At 45.8% G+C, this 23679-nt stretch overlaps 1 protein-coding gene across 1 annotated transcript in view; it reads left to right on the top strand.

Moving 5' to 3' along the window:
• The window catches only part of TTC6 (tetratricopeptide repeat domain 6), a 178682-nt gene that overhangs the window by 128675 nt on the left and 26328 nt on the right, over positions 1 to 23679 (top strand). Inside the window, exons 22-26 of the mRNA XM_060262626.1 lie at positions 460 to 620; positions 1294 to 1428; positions 5365 to 5514; positions 8172 to 8312; positions 16601 to 16714. Coding sequence (XP_060118609.1) covers positions 460 to 620; positions 1294 to 1428; positions 5365 to 5514; positions 8172 to 8312; positions 16601 to 16714 — 701 coding nt within the window. The remainder of the gene's footprint in view (positions 1 to 459; positions 621 to 1293; positions 1429 to 5364; positions 5515 to 8171; positions 8313 to 16600; positions 16715 to 23679) is intronic.

The raw sequence follows: 23679 nt of genomic DNA, 5'->3' as shown, positions 1-23679 counted from the left end.
ACTGCTCTTGAGCAGAACAGTTCTGTGAGAACTGTGGCTGAGCCAAGGTTACGCAGCAGCTGCACATGGAGGTGTGGGGAATCAAACCCAGTCCTCCCAGATTAGAGTCTGCGCGCTTAGCCACTACACCAAACTGGTTCTCAGAAAGCTTTTGCATTTCAGGCAAGTCTTACCTGTGATAAGGAAGTCACATATTTTGGAATGGATTTACATGAGGTTTGCAGGTATCAGATTGAGGGGTACAATTTTCCAGTGGCTGTTGAAGTTCTGCAAAGGTGGTGAAAGGTTTTACGGGAGAATTACAATATTGTTATCTGGCATTTTGAACATTTGGTTAACTTTTAAATAATGCATGGACTACATTTACTATTCCTATATGTTATATCTGTGTTGATATAGCAGAGTGTAAAACAATCAGTACTTTGAGCCATGATATATTTGCTTTAAATATCTTTCCAGGATCCTTTGAATGTTCTGTTGTTCAGGAAGCATTTGTTCACTCATTTTGTCACAATCACAATAAGGCCATTGAGTGTGCACTTACAGCTACAAAGCAGCAACCTGAGTCTTCCATGTTTGTTCTTCTTGGAAAAATCCAAATGAAAGCCAAAAAGTACAAGGTTAGAGAAGAGTACTTAAGTGTGTGTAGTTTTGAACAAAACTGGGTGTTGAAAAGATAGAGAATCGGACAAGTCACTACACCAGAATTAAACTTCGTTGGTTTTAAAGATGCCACTGGACTCAAACTTTGTTCTGCTGCTTCAGACCAGCTTTCTGGTGCCTGGGTGTTTCCTTTGTATCCTTTAAGATCTGGGTATAAGGTTTAATGTGCATGCATGCAGTCGTGTCTGAAGAAGTGAGCACATACACAAAAAGTTTTGCCCCAAATTAAACTTTGTTGGCCTTAAAGGTGCCACTGGACTCAGACTTCATTCTATGATTCAGAATGCCAATGTTTTCCTCTGCCCACTCTGCAAGCAAGAATTTTAATTGTCAGTAAATGTGTACCTTTTGTTTTGTCTTCTGGAAAATTGGCAGAGAGGGTGAGGAATACAATCACCTGAGAATGTCATTCCCATAGGATTGAAAAATAAAGACATTATACATGGAAATAGATTTCCCACTGAAACCAAGGAAAATAAAAACAAATATGTTAATGTAAGCATGAATGATATTTTGGGGCACAATTTTTTTTTAAAAAAAATAATTGTGTGCATTTATAGAAAAGGGACATTCTCAAGGTGGATTGTAAACGTTAGTTGATGTGGTCTACATTGCTGCTTTTTATTACAGGATGCTGTGGCTAGTTTTAAACAGGCATTGAGACTGCTTGTGGGCACTGAAAAAGCTGTGCCATGTACATTTGATGCTGCAGAAATGTACTATTTTATGGGCCGATGCTACATGGAACAGGTTTCTATAATAGAGGTATGTATTTCTTAGAATTCCGGTTTTGCAGTTTTTTAGACATTGTAAATTAAAAATATGGTAATTGAACTGAAATGAACACAGAATTGAAATATTTTAGGAACTCATGATTGGTTTGTTGGAAATCCAAAAATATGGTGGGAGTGATCACAGCTATCAAGGATGTTAATAGGTAGTTTGGGATGGGGGAAGAACATTGCCCTAAAGCTGTCCTTGGGGGCAAGAGCACTTCAGCTGCTTCTCTTAGGATAGCCCCATCCTGGGTTCAGAGACTAAATTCCTTTGGGCCAGGAGACATATTCAGTTCTTGGTAGTTCAGAATCAGGAAAGAAAGATGGGAGAAGCAACTTACTCTGCAACGCTTTTTGGAATTTGTAAACTTCATACAAACTTATCTGGAAATGAAGCTATGGTCTTCTCCTGGGCATCTACTCCTTCCTACTAGGTCTCTAAATGCGTTTGTTTTGAACATATATGAACATATGAAGCTGCCTTCTACTGAATCAGACCCTTGGTCCATCAAAGTCAGTATTGTCTTCTCAGACTGGCAGCGGCTCTCCAGGGTCTCAAGCTGAGGTTTTTCACACCTATTTGCCTGGACCCTTTTTTGGAGATGCCAGGGATTGAAACCTGGGACCTTCTGCTTCCCAAGCAGATGCTCTACCACTGAGCCATTTTTGAATAATCCAGAGGGGGTTTATTAAGCCAAGCAGACCTCACTTACTGCAGCGATATAAAAGACTCCTAAATGTTGTGGCACACTTTCTTGGGCAACACCCTCCTCAGCAGCAGAGTTCTCTGCTTCAGCATGGGATTTGTTTTTCTTCCAGCATGAGGGACAGAATTGTGCCCTCTGGAACCCTGCAAGATAGGTCCCACACAGATGACAATTGGTTTCCAACAGCAGCCCTTTTGAGTCTGATGTATGAGGAATGATTGGAACCAGTTCAATGCACATCCCCTGATACCTGCTTCTGACTTCACAGGAAAGTGAAATTGTAACAGGTAATGAAGAGAGGGCAGAACTACTCAATTCCTATTTTTCCTCAGTCTTCTTTTCTGAGGGAAATAGTGCTCAACATGGTAAAAACAGAATATATAATGAGGGTATGAAGTTCCAACTTAGGATCAGCATAGGGGTAGTACATAAACACCTAGTTTCTTTAAATGAAACTAAGTCCTCAGGGCCAGATGAATTGCATCCAAGGGTTCTAAAAGAGCTTGGGGATGTAATTTCTGAGCCTCTGGCTATTATTTTTGAGAATTCTTGGAGAACAGGAGAGGTGCTGGAAGATTGGAGATGGACAAGTGTTGTCCCCATCTTCAAGAAGGAGGAAAAGAAGGATCTGGGTAACTACCGACTGGTCAGCTTGACATCTATACCTGGAAAAGTTTTAGAACAAATCATCAAACAGTCAGTCCTGGAACATTTAGAAAGGATGGCCATGATTGGGTTTCTCAAGAACAAGTAATGTCAGACTAACCTGATCTCTTTTTTTGAGAAAGTGACTACTTTGCTGGATCAGGGGACATCGTTTATCTTGATTTCAGTAAGGCTTTTGATAAGGTTCCACATACTATCCTAGTTGACAAGTTGGTAAAATGTGGTTTGGATCCTGTTACCATTAGGTGGATCTGTAACTGATTGACAGATCACACCCAAAGAGTGCTTGTGAATGGTTCCTCATCCTCTTGGAGAGGAGTGACAAGTGGAGTGCCTCAAGGATCTGTCCTGGGACCTGTTTGGTTCAACATCTTTATCAATGATTTGGATGAAGGAATAGAGGGAATGCTTATTAAATTTGCCGATGATACTAAATTGGGAGGGGTTGCAAATTCAGTAGAAGACAGAAATAGGATACAGGATGATGACAGGCTGGAAAACTGGGCTAAAACCAATAAAATGAATTTTAACAGGGATTAATGTAAAGTTCTGCATTTAGGTAGGAAAAATTCAATGCATGGTTATAGGTTGGGGGAGACTTGTCTTAGCAGTAGTATGTGTGAAAAGGATCTAGGGGTCATAGTGGATCATACGCTGAACATGAGTCAACAGTGTGATGCGGTGGCTAAAAAGGCAAATGCAATTTTGGGCTGTATCAACAGAAGTATAGTGTCCAAATCACGTGAAGTGATGGTATCGCTTTACTCTGCTCTGGTAAGACCTCACCTGGAGTATTGTGTTCAGTTTTGGGCACTACATTTTAAGAAGGATATAGACAAGTTGGAATGGGGGGCAACAGAGATGGTGAGGAGTCTGGAGACCAAGTCCTATGAAGAAAGGTTGAAGGAGCTGGGCATATTTAGCCTAGAGAGGAGGCAGTGAGAGATGATATGATCACCATCTTCAAGTACTTATAGAGGGTGGTGTGGAATTGTTTTCTGTGGCCCCAGAAGGTAGGACCAGAACCAATGGATTGAAATTAAATCAAAAGAGTTTCTGGCTCAACATTAGGAAGAACTTTCTGACTGTCAGAGTGATTCCTCAGTGGAACAGGCTTCCTTGGGAGGTAGTGGGCTCTCCTTCTTTGGAGGTTTTTAAACAGGCTGGCTGGCCATCTGACAGCAATGAAGATCCTGTGAATTTAGGGGGATGTATTTGTGAGTTTCCTGCATTATGCAGGGGGTTGGACTAGATTATTCTGGAGGTCCCTTCCAACTGTTATGATTCTATGACCTCAACAAGGTGGCACGATGTACTGCAGATAAATCTAACAACAGCAACAGAGAGACTTGGTCTTTGTCTGCACTCAGGCAAAGGTTGTGAACTAAAGCTAGCAGAGGCATCTCTGCTAATAACATCTGTTCATTAGTTCTGTAGTTTTGTAGAGGAAAATGTTAGAACGGCTATATGTTGTTGTGGAGAAACACCATTTTGACTGGTATTTAACTGGGAGTTGGCTAGGAGGAAGATGTCAAACTAGAGGCAGGCTTTGGCCTAGTCTCTTCCTCCTCCCCCCTCCCTTCCTGTCTGGAACCAGCAATTCTGATGGGGGGGTGCTCCTAGAGAGAAAGGAAGTCCTTCAGGCCTGTCTCCCAGAATGTTGCAAGACAGCTAAACCAGCTCCTGGGGGGGGGGGGGAACTGCTTTTGATATAGGAGATTTTGGGTGGGAAACCCTCAGTTGAGTTCAGTTAGTCAGTTAGGGAAGTCTCAGTAAGGGATGGTTGGAGCTTGCAACAGTCTAAGTAAGGTGCCTGCCCTGCATGTCATCCAGTTAGGGCAAATATTAAACTAGGGAAAGATGGAACATTTTTTCCCCTACTTTGATTTGTTTCTTCTGTTCACTTTTTGAAATGCCTGTAAATAGTTATAGACTGTAAATAAATATTTTGTTTGTTACAATCTTGTGTCCCTCTGTACCACCTAATTCCCCCAGCCGCTTGGAATGCTAGGAGTGGGTTGGGGAATCCCTAGGGTGGAGAGAAGAGGTGGAATCACTGGCTGCCAACTCTCCAAAGAGCCCCAAAGTTCCATAGGAAGCCCCAAGAAGGGTTCTTAGGGAGGTTAGAGGGCTGTCCCGCCTAATCACAGCCAAGACAGGGACAGTGGTGGCAGTGAATATCCTGATGCAACAAAATGGAATGGCCCCTTCAGGTCAGCATACTGGGAAGGGTGGGCAAGGCTGGGGCCAGCTAGCAGACGCAGGACCGGTTCACCACAGTTTTATTTTGAAGGCTTCTAATTGTATATTTATAAGGTGTCACCTGCTCTGAGCTGGTTTTGAGGAGAGCAGGCTATAAATTGAATGAAGTAAATAAATATTAATGATAAGAGCAATTTATCCAACAGTGTCTATGTCTTGGTAGGCCATGTTTCAACTATATTTTAAAATAGGTTAAAATATGAAAACATTAAGGAAATGAGCTTTAAGTGTTGGTATTCTAACTTTTCCAAAAGGTAATAGTCAGCAAAATGTACCGTTATCATCTTTAGGCTTGTGATGCTTTTTCCACTGCTGTCAAGCTGTATCCTCGTTACGCTGATGCATTTTATGAACGAGGACTATGCAGAATGCAACTTCAGCAAGAAAAATGCATATTAGATTTCAACAAAGTGCTTGCTATTTCACCACAACATTTTCAGGTAATACTAACAATCTGAGGTTTTGTTGTTGTTGTTCAGTCGCACAGTTGAGTCCGACTCTTTGCGACCCCATGGACAAAGTCATGCCAGGCCCTCCTGTTTTCCACCATCCTCCAAAGTCTGCTCAAATTCATGTTAGTTACATCAGTAACGCTGTCCAGCCATCTCTTCTTTTGCCATCTTTCTTTTGCCTTCTGTCTTTCCCAGCATCAGGGTCTTCTCCAGTGAGTGCTCCCTTCTCATTTGGTGGCCAGAGTATTTGAGCTTCAGCATCTGACCTTCCAGAGAACGGTCAGCGTTGATTTCCCTTAGGACTGACTGATTTGATCTTCTTGCAGTCCAAGGGACTCTCAAGATTCTTCTCCAGCACCACAGCTCAAAAGCATATATTCTTCTGCGCTTGGCCTTCCTTATGGTCCAACTCTCACAGCCATACATTACTACCGAGAATACCATCGCTTTGACTATACGGACTTTTGTAGGCAGGGTGATGTCTCTACTTTTTATTATACTGCCTAGGTTTGCCACAGCTGTCCTCCCAAGGAGCAAATGTCTTTTAATTTCATGGCCACAGTCACCATCTGTGATCTTGGATTCCAGAAATGTGAAGTCTGTCACTACTTCCACGTCTTCCCCTTCTATTTGCCAAGGTGTGATGGGGCCAGATGCCATGATCTTAGTTTTTTTGATGTTGAGTTTCAAGCCTACTTTTGTGCTCTCCTCTTTCACCCTCAACAAGAGGTTCTTTAGGTCCTCACTTTTTGCCATTAGAGTGGTGTCATCTGCATATCTGAGGTTGTTGATGTTTTTCCCGGCAATCTTAATTTTGGCTTGTGCTTCATCCAGGCCAGCATTCTGCATGATGTACTCTGCATACAAATTAAATAAGCAGGCCGACAATATACATCCTTGTCGGACCCCCTTTCCTATTCTAAACCAATCAGTTGCTCCATATTCCGTTCTGACAGTTGCTTCTTGATCCTTATATAGGTTTCTCAGGAGGTGGTCTGGTACTCCCATCCTTTAAGGACTTGCCACAGTTTGTTGTGATCCACACAATCAAAGGCTTTAGCGTAGTCAATGAAGCTGAAATAGACCTTTTTCGGATACTCCCGTGCTTTCTCCATAATCCAGCATATGTTGGCAGTTTGATCTCTAGTTCCTCTACCTCTCCGAAACCCAGCTTGAACTTCTGGTAGTTCCCAATCTACATACTGCTGAAGCGTAGCTTGTAGGATCTTTAACATGGCCTTGCTGGCATGTGAAATGAGTGCAATGGTATAATAGTTTGAACATGCCTTGGCATTACCCTTCTTTGGGATTGGAATATAAACTGACCTTTTCCAATCCTGTGGCCACTGTTGCGTTTTCCAAATTTGTGCATCACTTTAACAGCATTGTCTTTTAGGATTTTGAATAGCTCAACTGGGATACCGTCATCTCTGCTCGCTTTGTTGTTAGTCATGCTTCTAAGGCCCATTTGACTTCATACTCCAGGATGTCTGGCTCGAGGTCAGCGATTTCACCGTCATGGTTGTCAAGGACATTGAGATCCTTCTTGTATAATTCTTCTGTGTATTCTTGCCACCTCTTCCTAATCTCTTCTGCTTCTGTTAGGTCCCTACCATTTTTGTCCTCTGAGGTTTTGCAGCTATTCAAATATCATTTTAACAGTCTTGATATTGTGCATTAAATGGTGCAAGTGGAGGACTGAAGAGTCACAAAAGATGTAATTCTCTATTTACATAGAACACTCCATGTATGGTTAAGAATTCTCATCAGTAAAAGTATTCATTTTCCCTTGAACAGTATTAACTGCTAAAGGGAGATGCAACCCATCCAAATACCCCGGGCACATCAGCAATTTGGCTAATCTCACTGCACTTTTTCCCACCGGCCCATTGACCCCTTTAGGCTCTATATGTGAGTCTTTTTTCAAAATGTTCTGTGTCAAAAGTATCTCAGCTTATTTTTTGAAGGACAAGGACAATGATCAACTAAACTGCCTAGGCCCACTGCTGGATAAGCAGGTGGCAGCTGTGGCCAGGTGTGCCTTTTATCAGTTTAGTCAGCTGCAGCCTTTCCTGAGCAGAAAAGATCAGGCCCTGGTTGTATCCAGATTACTGCAGTATCACGCCAGTCTTGGCCTTCCTATACTGGCTCCGAGTTTGTTCCCAGGTACAATGCAGGGTTCTGGTGCTGACCTTCAAAAGCCCTATATGACTTGGGATAAACATACCTGAAGTACCACTTACTGCCTTATGAACCTACCTGACCCCTGCATTTATCGTCTCTGTTTCTGGTGCCCCCTCACCCTCCTTTTTGGTTTATCATCTTGGTGGTCCAGATGAAGGAAGAAAAGTTGTGTATAAATTTTGAAAATAATACTAATTTGTCTTTACTGCATTCTAAAGTAAATTGTGTAGAAAGATGCTTACTATGCAGCCTTAAGCCGAGTTAGTCTTCTAAGCCCATTGATTTAATTGAACTCAGAAGGCTGTAACTTCCTGGGACTTCACTGTTACTCACATTTACAAATCAATATGAGAAGGCAAGAATTTTAAACTTTACAATACAACATACTATTGCACTTTACAATATAACGCACACACATCTCCCAGTTTTGTCCTCTAATGTTTTTCTTTTCTTCTCTAAAGGCATATTTAAGTCGTGCTGCTTTCTTTGGAAGTAAGGGGAGATACTCTAAAGCAATAATGAACTGTACTGAGGCGATCAAAATTCATCCTTTAAGTGTGAGAGCCCATCTTTATAGAGGAGCACTGAAAATTTACAGTAAGGTAAACAAGACTGCAGATAACTTGTTGACATAAAATATATACTTTACTGTTGTCACTGATTGGTTAATACACATGCTTGGCTCTCTGCTGCTTACTGATACAGAGAATTCAAACCTGCCAGTTTATAAATCAAGATAGTAGTCTGTCTTAAATGATCGTGTTTTAAGGAATATTATTTCATGAGAAATATCGTTATTGTACGTAACAAATGCAAATGATAAAGGCAAACAGGAAAATAAAAGCTACAGCTGGATAAATGCTAGGAAAGGAAAGGTCCCCTGTGCAAGCACCAGTCGTTTCTGACTCTGGGGGGACGTTGCTTTCACAGCGTTTTCACGGCAGACTTTTTATAAGGTGGTCTGCTATTGCATTCCCCAGTCATCTATGCTTTACCCCCAGCGAGCTGGGTACTCATTTTACTGACCTCAGAAGGATGGAAGGCAGAGTCAACCTTGAGCCAGCTACCTGAAAACCCAGCTTCCACCAGGGATCGAACTCAGGTCGTGAGCAGAGCTTAGGACTGCAGTACTGCAGCTTTAACACTCTGTGCCGCGGGGTTCTACGGATAAATGCTAAGCATTAAATAACAACAACAGTGGCATTTTTACAAGAAAAATTGACATTAAATAAAATAGGTTAGGTAAAACATTTCAAAAGCAGAGGTTGTGAAGCTGGGATACTTATGCACCCTCACTAAATATTTGAGATGTATTTAGAAGTTTTGTTTGGGTTTTACTTGTTTTGTTTATTAAAAATTGTTCAGATTCTTTAGTAGTGGTTTTAAATGATTTGTAATCTACCTAGTTTTCCTTTGAGAAAAAACAAACTAGAAATAGTGTAAAATAGATAATGTTTATTGAAGTACTAATGAAATCCTTCATGGGACACCATATCCCCCTCTAGAATCCACATTATAAATGCAGTGCTGAACAATTTGAAACATTTTATAAAAATGCTCTGAAAATCCAAACATGCTGCCAAAAACATAATAAATTTGGTTTTTCTTTTTTTGGCTTATAAAAGTGAAGTCAAGGAAAAATATTTAATGACCATTTAGTCCAACACATTCATTCTAAAGAGCAGTCAATGTCTCTGGAAGCATTCAATAAGAGTACAAAGGTGCTGTCACCTCCTTTTATTTGTGTCCAGCATCTGATATTCAGAGATGTGTCTCCTCTGGGTAACGGAGTCTGTGTAACTTCCTTTTCTCCAGTGGTCCGGGTAGTGGGTCGGTCCTCCACATATTGGAACATGGTCCTCTTCTGAAGCAGGGATGAGTCTTCCAATCGATCCAGGAGGGGGAGTCGCCTGTCCCCTGGGTGAACCCCAGTCTTTCTGACCCTGCGGAGAAAGCAGGATGTGTTCAGCACTCTGAAGAGTACAGGATCCAGGATTTCAGGTCACAGCCAGTGGCAAGGATAATTTTGCAACCTCTTTGCCTTGGATAGTTGGGCTGCAGTTAGTGTTTACAGCGAGGAGAGCCAGTGGTGTTAGGGCTCCTGCCCAACAATTGCAGTTCCATGGACGGACTCCTGCCCAGCCTACTCGTCGTAGACATTCTTGCTCTTGCTGGCAGTTTGAGCAGGGAGTGGTTGAGTCCAATGAGGGTCTGCAGTGAGGCCAAAGTGCCATTGGAAGCAGACCACTGGTTCCCAAGTTGCAGCTACAGCCAAGTACACCTGTGTATTCACCGAAGCTGTTGGAGCGGGTGGAGAGCTTAGCAGTGCTACCAGGGGGAGAAACACGAGAGTGTTCTCTGCTTCGGAGGGGGTGGGGATTGTCTGGAGGTGCTAGGGACTGTGGCCTTAGCAGAGGCCAGGTGTGTCCTGGGGAGGCTTGCATGGTGGGAAAGCCCCAGGAACAGAACTCCCTGTAGTAGCAGTGGTCATTTTCTGTTCCTGGTCTACTTACAGAGGCTTTTCTCTTTCACTTCACTTTTAACCACAAAGCCTACTCTTCTGTAATGCCTGACGAGGTGCAATCCAGTTCCAGGGGAGGGCCTACAGACTCTGGCATGCCTAATATCATGGCATCCCTATCTACTCAAGACTCCCTGGGAAGCCATCAACCAAACATGGCAGGGGAAGAGGCTAAGATGCACCTTCTGCAGTGGCTTAGAATGGAGCTTGGAAAAGACATTCAGGAGAGGATGCAAGGCTCCATCTCTGGCACAGATCATGCTGTGACTCCCAAATCCAGGGGGAGACAGCAAACCCCATCAACAGGAAGAAAGAGACCATAGTTCATCCCTCTCCCCTTCCAGACCAAAAAAGCTTAATGTGGGGGCTGGTTTGGATGACCTTCAACTTAGCTCCCCGGAAGGGGATGCACTCTTGGAAGGCTTCATTTGAGAATGAAGAAGAAGAGTTGTCTGAGGGGGAGGAGGAAGTGATATCAATAGTACAAACCGTACTGTTTTCTCCAGAATTGTACTCAATATTGCTACCCAAGGTACTTAGGGCTCTAGACTTTTCCTCTGCATCCAAGGAGATGGTTGAGCTAGACCTTGATCTACCCACTGGGTTGGGGGAAATGATGCTCAAGTTGGGAGTGTCCCAAACCAGAGTTCCCCTTCCTTTTTTTTTTTCCTGCCTTCTTTTATGGCATCATCAAGGCAGAGTGGCAGAGGCTGACCAAACCTAAAATGAATCAACAGTTGTTCTCTAAACTATATTCCAGAAGCTAGCAAGAGACTTAAACTCCCTGTGGTTGATGATCCTATTATCAGTTTGATTTCCAGCTTGATGTTACTAATGGATGCTGACGACCTCCCCAAAGATGCCTGTGACTAGAGAGCAGAACAAGTTCTTCGGAAGAACTTTGAGGTGGTAGCTTGGTCCATCAAGGCCTTCACAGCTTATTTGCTGTTTGCAAGAGCAGCATATACCTGGGCCTCAGTGGAACATGGGGTACCCAAAGAGTTCAAGGATGAACTCAAATAAATTGTGTTGACAACAGCATTCATGGCAGATGCTTTGTTGGATGCCCTTCAATAGTCAGCCAGAGCCATGGCTTGCAGCGTGGCTGACAGAAGAAACATCTGGCTTTAGAATTGGGACGTTGACACAGCAGCTCAAACTGGGGTGGCTACTGTCCCTTTTAAAGGCATGAATCTGTTTGGGGACAGATTGGACAGATACCTGATTGAGGATAAGGACAAGAAGAAAGTTATGCTCACAAAAAAAGAGACTCCAAATAGAGAAAGAACTTCCAGCCTTTTTGTGATTTCAAAAAGTCCTCCAGATTTGGCTCCTTCAGATCCTTCAAAGAAAAATGGCAGTCCAGAAATCAGGATTCCAAGCTCTAATATCCAGCCAAGGCAGAACAAGAAAACAAAGGCACCACCAAAAAAGGCACATCGCAATGACTGTGCTGGCAAGCTGGAGTCTTCAGGGACTCTTCAAGGCCATCTTCAGCCCTTTGCACATCAATGGCAGAGAAGCATGGGGAGACAGGTGGGTTGTGAACAAAGTAACCCACGGTTATTAGAATTTGACCACCTTCCTCCCTCTCACTTCATACAGGTAGCCCAAAAATAAGGGTCGGAATGCCACCAGGAGATTTCTCAAGCTATTCAGCACCTAATGAACATTGGATCTATAGAACAGGATTGGGCATGGAGTTATTACTCAATCTTGCTCATAGTTCCAAAAAAGAATGGGGACTTCAGGGCAATCTTGGACCTGAAGTGGTTCAACCAGTTCATCTGCATCAAGAAGTTATGGAAACTCCAAGTTCCGTCCTCTCTGACATTCAGGATCAGGAATTCCTGACATCCATCAGAAGCCTACCTACATGTACCTATTCAGGACTCTCACAGGTGATTCCTTTGCTTTGCTTACAACAACAAACATTAGCAATATTGGATACTTCCATTTTGCCTGAAGTCTTCCCCACAAGTGTTCACCCAAATCTTGGTGGCATTGATGGCACATCTCAGGATTCAGGGAGTGTTGCTGTTTCCATAACTGGACAATATACTGGTCAAAGTGCCCTCCTACCAACTCCGCCTTAAAGGAACCCACCTGACTGTGTCTGCTCTTCAAAAACATAGATTTGAAGTAAACACATCAAAAAGCAATCTGCAGCCATCTCAACTCCTAGTTCACCTCAGTGTCCAGCTCAACGTACTGACCAGCACAGTATTTTTTGTATAGGAATGACAACAAGTGATATGGGCACTGATCACAGAAGTATCAAACCAGAACAAATCACAGGTGAAGATGCTGACAAAGCTTCTGGGAATGCTGGTATCCTGTCAAGATGTGATACAGTGGTCCAAACTGCATACGAGGCCTGCATACAAGGCCTGAGAGTCATTCTGAGACTCTGAGATTTGGAGTGGAGGGCGGGATATAAAGAGGCCTCTCTTTAGTGGTTTCTGTTACCTTTCCAAGATGTGATTGACAGAAAATCTTCCAAATTGGTGAGGGTCCCAATAGCTTTCAAACAACAACTTCAGTGGTGATCCAGCCAGGTTCCAACAGGGTTATCTGATCAGAGAACTGATCGGATAGTCATGATGAAGGTAGTCATGATGCAAGATGCCAGCCTGTCTGACTGGGGGGCTCATTCCCAGGGGAACATGACACAGCAGTCTTGGTCCAAGGAAGAAGCTTGACAGAGCATCAACTTTCTGGAGCTCCAGGTGATATGCCTAGGACTTATAAGGTTTCACAAGTTTCTAGCAGACTGTCATGTGCTAGTCAAGACCAACAACATACCAGCAAAGTCAGATGTGAACCATCAGTGGATCACCCAATTTCGACTGTTGCAGGACAAGGCAAGTGTTCTTCTCACATGGATGGAAGCTCACCTAGATTCCTTGAAAGTAGTTCATGTGGCAGGAAAAGACAATGTGCTAGCAGATTGACTAAGCAGAAAATGGCTGGATCAGTCAGAGTGGATGTTAAACAAAGAGGTTGTCCTTGAAAGCTGCTGTGAGAGCCCTCTTAGCCCCACCCACCTCACAGGGTGTCTGTTGTGGGGGAGGAAGATAAAGGAGATTATGAGCCACTCTGAGATGTGGAGTGGAGGGCGGGATATAAATCCAATATCATCATCATCATCTTCTTCTGTATGCTTTTCCTCCAATACAACTGATTCCCAGAGTAACTGGTGAAGCAGAAGGCAGAGGTGGTACTGATAGTGCCCTTTTGGCCCCAAAGGGCCTGGTTCCAGGATCTGATGCCAGGATCTAGGGGTCCAGGATCTAGAGGTCTTAGTGGATCATACTCTGAACATAACACTGTGATGTGGTGGCTAAAAAAGCAAATGTAATTTTGGGCTGTAGCAGCAGAAGTATAGTGTCCAGATCACATGAAGTGATGGTATCACTTTGCTCTGGTAAGACCTCATCTGGAGTACTGTGTTCAGTTTTGGGCACCACATTTTAAGGTGTTCCATAGGTCCCAGGAAATTGTCCTTCCCTCCTTCTGTTTGAACCCCAAGAATGATTGGGAAAAGGAATGTCATCAGTTGGCTGCCCAGAGTGCTCTTAGTTTTTATATTGAGAGAACAAAATGAGGGAGGAAGTCTGATTTTCTTTTTGTTTCCTTCAGAAAATCCTCATTGGGACAACCAGAGTCTGCAGTTACTTTAGTGGATTTAGGGCTGTATATAGGTAGCATATAAATCCCAAGGTATAGAGTAGGGGTGTCAAACATGCAGTTTGGAGGACGAATCAGGCCCTCAGAGGGCTCCTATCAGGCCCCTGAGCAACTAGCCGTCATCTGCTTCCTTCTTTCTATATTTTGCTTCCTTCTGCATAACAGCTTGCTTTGAAAGGCTTGCTCAAGTGTGCAGGAGCTACAGAGTAAAAACCTCTATTTTCTCCATTGGCTGAGGCTCCTCCCTGGGGAGGAAGGGGGGAGGAATAGCTTTCTTTGCCAGACTCTCTCAATTGCACAACAGAGCTACTGAGCCAAGCCTCTCTTCCTTCTGTTGGCTGAGGCTCTTCTCCCCCAGTCCCCTGTGGAAGGAAGGAAAGAGCCAGAGCTTCCTTTGCTCAGTTTCCTGGACCTCATGGGAGAAATACAAAGAAAGCAACTTTAAGACTGAGTGCTACATTTAAAGCATGTTTTAAGCTTTTTTTTTGTTTTAAAAAAATACCTTTGTGTTTGTCTGTGTTCTTTATAAAATTTATATCTCTGCTACCTAATCTTAAATAGATACGCACACGGCCTGGCCCAACATGGCTCTCCCAACCTGACATGGTCCGGCCCCAAAAGGTCTCATTTATGTCAGATCTGGCTCTCATTACAAATGAGTTTGACACCCCGGTATAGAGTCTCTACCGGAGATTACAGCCCACTCCTTAAAGGGGGGCAGCCACATTGGCTGCATATCGGGCTTCCCCATCCTTAGATGCCATATGTAAAGCAGTTACCTGGAAGTTGGTGCACTCTTTCACCAGACATTACAGAGTGGATAAATGGGCATCAACAGAGGTGGCCTTTGGGCTCAGAGTGCTTCAACATGTAGACACGGAAGCCTCTCCCATGTTTTATTTTAAGTTTTTTAAAAGGCTTTAATTGTGTTTGTCTGTGTTCTTTATAAAGTTTCTATCTCTGTTACCAAATCTTAAATAGGAACACACATGGCCTGGCCTGACATCGCCCAGCCCGATAAGGTCTCATTTATGTCAGATCAGGCCCTCATAACAAATGAGTTTGACACCCCCAATCTAGGGTCAAGTATTCACTATTGTAGCACCTTGGAAGGGGACAGTGGGAAACAAAAGGAAGTGGATGGGTTGCAGGATATAGCTGATGACCAGAGATCTTCTTCAATGGTGTTCTGTTGAGCTGGAGGTTAGTCTTGATAGGTAAGAGAAAGATTATTTTATTCAGAGACCTGTCGGTGGCGTTCGACATGGTCGACCACCGGTTGCTGGTTCACCGCCTCGCCGACACAGGGATTCAGGGGTTGGCCTTGCAATGGCTTTCCTCTTTTCTCTGTGGTCGGGGACAAAGGGTAGCAATCAGGGGACTATCGTCCTAGAGGCATCTGCTTAATTGTGGGGTGCCTCAGGGGGCGGTGCTCTCTCCGATGTTTAATATCTATATGTGTCCCCTTGCCCAGATTGTCAGTACACTGATGACACCCAGCTCCATCTGCTGATGGATGGCTGGCCTGCCTCCGCCCCAGAAAATCTGACCCTGGCGCTACAAGCCGTGGCAGGGTGGCTCAGGTTGAGTCATCTGAAACTGAATCCAACGAAGACAGAAGTCCTTTGTCTGAGCCGCGGTGGCCTGGGAAGGGAAATCCCTCTACCAGCCTTTGATGGGGCACCACTGATATCGGCGCCCAAAGTCAAGAGCTTGGGGATGCTACTCGAGCCCACATTGGCTATGGAGGCCCAGATAGTAGCCACTGCGAGATCCGCCTTTTTCCACCTTAGGTGGGCACGACAGTTGGCTCCCTTCCTAGAGCACAGTGACTTAGCAACAGTGATTCATGCAACGGTCAGCTCAAGACAAGACTACTGTAATGCCCTCTACATGGGGCTGCCCATGTCCCAAATTCGGAAGCTGCAGCTGGTGCAGAATGCAGCAGCCAGGCTGCTATTGGGTCTCCCTATTCAGGACCATATACTCTGGGGCTGCGGAGACTGCACTGGCTGCCAATAGCATCCCGGATTCACTACAAGGTGCTGGTTTTTACCTTTAAAGCCCTATATGGCCGAGGACCTGCCTACCTTAGGGACCGTCTCTCCCCATATATTCCCCAGAGGGTACTCAGATCTGGATCACAAAACCTATTAGTAATCCCCAGGCCAAGGGAGGCGAGATTGAAGGCTATTAGAGAAAGAGCCTTCTCTTTTGCGGCCCCCCACTGGTGGAACCAACTCCCAGACGATGTTAGAACTTTGTGGGACCTTGCCCAGTTCCACAAGGCCTGCAAAACAACATTATTTTGAATGGCCTTCAGCCAAAGTACATAGATGCCCAACACCACTGAATGTATGGCATGGAATTTAGCACCAAAACTGTTGTTTTAAAATTGTATTAATAATTTTAAATTGTAAACTGTTTTAATTTTAACTGATTATTATTGTGATTGTTCTTACTGTTTTATTATTGATATTACAATGCTGTTAGCCGCCCTGAGCCTGCTTCAGCAGGGAGGGCAGGATATAAATATGACAGAGGGGGAGTCTCTCCACATTCCAAAATAATAATTTAATTCTTGCCAACATTGGTGCCATGCGATATAGTTATTATGTTTTCAAATCAGATTATATGTTTCTTTCAAAAGGATTAATATCACATGCAATTTTTCTATAGACTTACAAAAATGCCATTGAAGATTTAAATAAAACAATCGAACTGGACAATATTTGCACTTTGGCATATTATAACAGGGGAGTCTGTTACCATCAGATGAAGGACTACAAAAATGTATGTTTCATTTTCTTCATAACATTTATAAAATTTCTCAAGTGCTTGAAAGCAATCTATGAATCTTAATATCCTGCTTTTATTTTTAGTTCTGGTACCTCTACAGTTTAAGTATATGAATGTCCATACGTTTGTTCTTCCAAGAATAAACATCAAAAGCAAATTTATCAGATATTACCATACATATAAATATGGATGGGAATCATTAATATTAGAGTTAGTTAGAGAGCTGGATTTAGTGTTTTTAAAGTAAGTGTTTATGTGATTTTCTTATGATTTTGGCTTGTGAAAGGAACTTCTTAAAAGAAAAGATGGTTGACTACCAAGAATAATAGAAACATAGAGTTGGAAGGGACCTCCAGGGTCATCTAGTCCAACCTTTTGCACAATGCAGGAACTTCTCAAATATCTTCCCCCCACACATACATCTACAGTGACCCTTGCTGCATGCCCAAAAGATGGCAAAAACCTCCAGGATCCCTTTCCAAACTGGCCTGGAGAAAAATTGCTGACTGCTCCCAAAGTGGCAATCAGCATTTCTCTGGACATGTAAGAAAGGACCATGAGAACTAAGCACTGATGCAAGCCTTCTTGCCCTCCTCGTGATCTGCCTAAGTCACAGAGTCAGCATTGCTGTCAGATGGCAATCTATCCTCTGCTTAAAAACCTTCAAGGAAAGAGATCCCAGCACCTCCTGAGGAAGCCTATTCCACTGAGAAACCACTATGTCAAGAAGTTTTTCTTAATGTTTAGCCAGAAATTGATTTAATTTCAACCCATTCATTCTGGTCCTACCTTCTGGGGCAACAAAAAACAATTCTGCACCATCCTTTATATAACAGCCCTTCAAGTACTTGAAGATGGTGACACATCACCTCTGTAAGCCGAAATGCCCTCCAAACGAGGTTGGGGAATTAGTTAGGTGGGCACCTGGCTCACTCGGAATCTTTTTACCTATGTATACAAGATTAACCAACCAGAGAGTGATGCTTAAATAATAGGACTCTAATTTAGTAAAACCAATTACAATTTATTGAGAAAAATATAGTCTTCCATACAAGATAAAAACACATATACAATCACACATACAGTCCTAGGAATATAGATAGATCGATAGGGGAACATAAAAGGGTAGACATACAGGGTGATATTACCTATCGTAGTCTTCGAGGAAGGCTCCAATGGGCGACAAGCGAGGGAATGGGAAAGGGACCCGAAACTGATCAGGAATCGGGGATGGATCTATGCAGCGGAAGGTGGGTTACTGATAGAAGCACACCTGTGGGTAGCTAGTCCACAGGTTATAAGGACTCTCTTGAGCCCTCAGGGGATGGGAGGTATCAGGGAGGAGAAAGGGGAGGCTCTGCAATGACCATAAAGGCTGGACATTTGCAGAGCCAATGGCGAGTTCCTTGGTTGCACCTAATTGGGTACCTGCTCTTGACCAATGAACTTCGCCTGGGTCCTGTGTACCTGAGAGAACTTCCAGATTGCAACAGGCCCTGGGGCGGCTCCAAGGTGTCAGTCGGGAAGAAGAATGGAAATGGCTAAATACTTAAGATTAGATGGACTTATCTGGGAAGGTGACAATAGGGAATCAAATATTGACCTAGGTATCCCCGGTATAGACAAAAGACTTGGCTTTGACAGGAGATGGTCTTCCTCTTATCCCATCATCTTCTGGGTAGGAGCCTTTGTCCAGGGTTTTGCCAGACAAAGAGGAGTAACAGTTGAGCTGTTAATCCATTCATGGGGCGGACGGGTTGCTTGCGGGCTAAAGGTGACATAGGGTGTGTACGTGAGCCTTCCACTATGAGGGAATGAAGTCCAGCCTGGCGGGAAGATGGCTACGAGTGGTGTTAGCGTTACACGGTGGATTCCATGTTCAGCACTGCATAACTGGTCGCCTGGATAGCTCCGTGGCGGCGCAGCTTCTTCCGCTCCATGGCTGGCCCATGCGGTGACGGGGAAACGTCCGTGTGTGTTAGCAAGCACTCTGTACCGGGTTAGAATGCCTGCATAACTTGTGGCTGCTTGTACACGTAAGTCCCTTTAGGTTCCTGGATAGCTTTGCCCACACTCTCTGGCCAGACGTGTGCGAGCTCACTTCTCCAGGCGCCCTGGCAACCCTACTGATGACTATGATGTTCGGGAAAGAGGGGGCTTTTCTTCACACCTCTGAGTCGTCTCCTCTCCATACATACCCCGCTCCTTCAACCTTTCCTCATAGTACTTGGTCTCCAGGCCCCTTACCAACTTCATTGGCCTCCTCTGGACACGTTCTAGCTTGTCTGTATCCTTCTTATATTGTGGTACCCCAAACTGAACATAATATCTAGGTGACGTCTAACCAGAGTAAAGTAAAGCAATACTATGACTTCACGTGATCTGGGCACTACTTCTGTTGATACAGCCCAAAATTGCATTGGCCTTTTTAACCACCGCATCACGCTGCTGACTCATGTTCAGTATATGTTCCAATAAGACCCTTAGATCCTTTTCGTACATACTACTGCCAAAACAAGTCTCCCCTCCCATAATGATGCATTTGATTTTTCCTACCTAAATGCAGGACTTTTCATTCATCTGTTATGTTTTAGCCCAGTGTTCCAGCCTGTCAAGATCATCCTGTCTATGTCTTTTACTGTATTTGTGACCCCTCCCAATTTAGTACCATCTGCAGATTTGATAAGCATTCCCTCTATTCCTTCATTTATAAAGATATTGAACAAAACAGGCTCCACTCCAGTTGTCACTCCTCTCCAAGAGGATGAGGAACTATTCACAAACACTATTTGGGTGCAATATGTCAACCAGTTGCAGATCCACTTAGTAGTAACAGGCTCCAAACCACATTTTAGAAAATTTGGTTTGCAAGCGATTTGTTAGTTGTGATAAGTATAGATGCATGTTCAATGGATGGTTAATTCTTAATTCTTATGTTTTGACTAGTGCAGTAAAACTGATTGTATGTGTGTGTTCTCATGTTGCTTTCCTGTGTTTTCCCTTGTTCCCTCCCTATTTGTGGTTCACCACATCATTTTTAAGTACATAAAATATTTGTATTTCCCAATAAATAACTTATACATGTGAAGAGTCTGATCCTTGTGGCTGTTTAATAGGAAAGGTAAGTGAACTGTCTGGCTTGTATGCTATGCATGTTGTTATATATTGAACATAAGTGATCAGGCCGCATGGCGATCGCTACTGAAGGCGACCCCTGGGTCCCCGGATGGAGCTTGCCTGTCGCCCCACCCATCAAGATCTGTGTCAGGAAGTTTGACCGACCAGGACTGGCCTGGTCGGATGAGGGGGGCTGTTCCGGGTACTGTATATAAGCGGGGCCCGGCCCCCGTGTTCTCTCTCTTGTAATGTGCTACTGAATAAACCGTGTTGCCTTCAAACCGTCTCAGTTCTCAGTACAATACAGTGGCGACGAGGTTGGGATCCTAGCCAGCCCATTCCAGAGGGGCTTCGCGGATCCTGCTGGAGACATCGAAGGCAAATCAGTTGTAGACCGACACACCCGCCGCCGCAGCCACCATGGCTAACCAGAGTGGAACCACGGGCCGGCTCGAAGAATTCAACCCCGCTACCCCGGAGAGGTGGGAGACCTACACGGAGCGGGTCACGTGTTACCTGTGAGAGAACAGGATAACGGAGGATAGCCTGAAGAGAGACGTCCTCCTGAGCGTCTGCGGAGAGGCCACGTTCAAGATTGCCAAGGGTCTCTCAGCCCCCGCGAGGATCACGGAGAAGACGTATGAGGAGATAATCAGACTCCTCACCGGACACTTCTTGCCCCAACCCTCACTCATCGCCCGCAGGTTCCTCTTCCACAAGAGGGACCAAGAGGCGGGAGAATCGGCAGCAGACTACCTGGCTGCTCTCCGCCAAATCGCGGGCAACTGTAGCTATGAAAAGCTAGAAGAGACGCCGAGGGACCATTTCGCCTGGGGCCTGAGGGACGAAAGACTGCAACAAAACCTCTTCCCGAGGGAAGAGCTCACCCTTCAGAGTGCCTTCAATGAGGCCGTTTCGTTCGAGCAGACCACGAAGACCTTCCCCAAAACAAGCGCCGAAGCCGTCCATCAGGAAGAGATGGGCCCCAGCCAACCAGATGAGGAAGAGGCACTCCAGCTATGCCGCCAAATGGGGATGGGCCCACGAGCGACCTAGCGATCCCAAGCGACCGAGAGACCAGCCGCCACCAAGTGCGCCAGCTGCGGAGACCAACACGAGCGACGGGACTGCCCCTACCGCAACGTGGTCTGCAGGAGCTGAGGCAAGATGGGCCACATCGCAAGGGCCTGCCGGGCCTGCCGCCGCCAGTCCACCAACCAGGAATTGACCGGGGACTACTCGACCGCCTCAACCAGCGTGCAGGTAATGAACTTGCCCGACGATACCCCCCAAAAGGTCAAGGTTTCGGTCAGGATCGAGGGCAAACCCTGCCTGATGGAACTGGACTCGTGTTCCTCCATCTCCATAATTTCGGAGGAATCCTTAAGGAAGCTGTGCCCACGTGGCCTGCCCAGACTTGGACCGGCATGCTTCGTGCTACGGGACTTTCAAAAGAACCCCGTTGAAATCCTGGATTGGGCAACGAAGGGGGTGGAGTACAACGGGTTTAGGGATAAACTCGACATATTGGTGGTTAAACAGCAGCTCACCACTTTGTTGGGCCTGGCCTGGTTCCGGCCGCTGGGAATAAAGATTGCAGGGGTGCAACAGCTGGGGACGCGGGGATTCGAAAACGTGTGCTGGGAGTTCCCGGAGGTGTTTGACGGGGCCCTGGGGTGCTACAAGGGCCCTCCCATATCCTTACCCTCTATCCCCATGTGCAACACGTAAGGCTGAAGGCCCAGCGAGTTCCATTCGCTCTGAAGCCTAAAATCGAAGCAGAGCTAGACCGCCTCACAGCCCAGGGAATGCTGGAACCCGTGGCCTATGCCACATGGGAAACCCCAATAGTTACCCCGGTGAAGCCGAACGGGGAGGTGCGAATATGCGCCGATTATAAGTGCACCATTAACAAGGCACTACAGGACAACCCCTATCCCATTCCAGTAATCAGCCACGTTCTGGCCGCATTAGCGGGGTCCAAAATCTTTTGGAAACTGGACTTGGCCCAGGTGTACCAGCAGCTGCCCGTGGACGCCATGACGGCAGAATCGCAGACCATAGTAACCCACAGGGGGCCATTTAAGGTGCGGCGATTGCAGTTTGGGGTGAGCGTGGCCCCGGGGGTGTTTCAGAGCCTGATGGATTCTTTCCTCAAAGGGATCCCCGGGGTGCAACCGTTTTTCGACGACGTTCTGATCGCCGCACTGGACGCAGAGGAATTTAGCAACCGGCTGCGAGAAGTACTCCGCCGTTTCCAAGAGGCCGGTCTGAAAGTTAAGCGTGAAAAGTGTTCCCTCGGGGTACGGAGGGTAGATTTCTTGGGGTTTGCGATAGAGGCTGCGGGGATCCACCCAACGCTGGACAAAACCAAGGCCATTGTGGAAGCCCCCCCCCACGAGCAAGGCGGAGCTACAAAGTTTCTTGGGGTTATTAAATTTCTATCATTTGTTCCTGCCCCACAAAGCCGCCATAGCAGAACCCCTCCACAGACTCCTAGACAAAAATGCCCTGTGGGTCTGGGGAAAGAAGCAGGATGCAGCGTTCCAGGCAGTCAAAGGGCTGCTCGTATCTAACAATGTGCTCCACCATTTTGATGAGAGCTTACCGGTGATCTTAGCATGCGACGCGTCTCCGTATGGGGTGGGCGCTGTCCTGGGTCACCAACTCCCAGATGGGAGGGAGGTCCCGGTAACCTACTACTCGAGGACCCTGACCCCAGCGGAGCGGAACTATGCCCAAATAGATAAAGAGGCCTTAGCAATCGTGGCAGGGGTGCATAAGTTTAACGACTACCTGTACGGGAGACGTTTCACCATCGCCACAGATCACAAACCGCTCCTGGGCCTCCTAGCCTCGGACCGCCAAACGCCTCAGATTATATCACAGCACGTTTTGCGGTGTAATCAGTTCCTCTATTCCTACACATATGCCCTGGTCCACCAGCCGGGAAGGCGATGGGACACGCAGACGCTCTCAGTCGCCTACCGCTGCCCTCCATAGACCCCGACCCAGCCCACCATGTGATGCTCATCGAAACGCTACCGGAGAGACCCCTACATGCAGCAGAGGTAGCGAAAGCCACGGGGCGAGACATAGTACTCGCACGGGTCCTCGACTGGGTGGTGAGGGGCTGGCCAGAGGGAAAACAGGGCGAAGAGTTCAGGTCATACACAACACGCAAGGAAGAACTATCAGCCCACAAGGGATGTCTGTTATGGGGGAGCAGGGTGGTGGTCCCCCCCCTGCTGCGGAAACAAGTGCTGGGGGCCCTTCATGAAACACATCCAGGGATTGCACGGATGAAGGCCTTAGCATGCAGCTATGTATGGTGACCGGGGATGGACGAGGAAATAGAGGGGTGGGTCCGGAGGTGCAAAACATGCCAGGAGTCCTGACCCGAACCGCCCAGCGCCCCCGCTCAATGCTAGGAAGCACACAGGAAGCCGTGGTCTAGACTACACATCGACTTTGCAGGGCCTTTTCAGGGCCAAATATTCTTCATCTTGGTGGATGCGTACACCAAGTGGTTGGAAGTTATTCCGGTAGCTTCAACCTCAACGGCGGCGACGATCCGGGTGCTACACAGGGTCCTGAGCACACATGGCATCCCAGACTCTATTGTCTCGGACAACGGGACAGCCTTCACATCCCGGGAATTCCGGGAGTTCATGCAGAGATACCTGATCCAACCCACCCGGTCCGCCCCCTTCCATCCGGCCACCAATGGCCAAGCCGAGCGGATGGTGCGCACTACGAAAGAAGCACTGGGCCGTATCGTGCAGGGGGACTGGGACCACCGCCTAGCCGCCTTCCTATTCGATAATAGGATAACTCCCAAC

Source organism: Heteronotia binoei, chromosome 21, assembly GCF_032191835.1.
Source record: "Heteronotia binoei isolate CCM8104 ecotype False Entrance Well chromosome 21, APGP_CSIRO_Hbin_v1, whole genome shotgun sequence".
In the NCBI taxonomy this organism is placed as follows: Eukaryota; Metazoa; Chordata; class Lepidosauria; order Squamata; family Gekkonidae; genus Heteronotia; species Heteronotia binoei.
The sequence above is the reverse complement of the archived record's forward strand: the minus strand, read 5'-3'. Positions and strand labels throughout refer to the sequence as shown.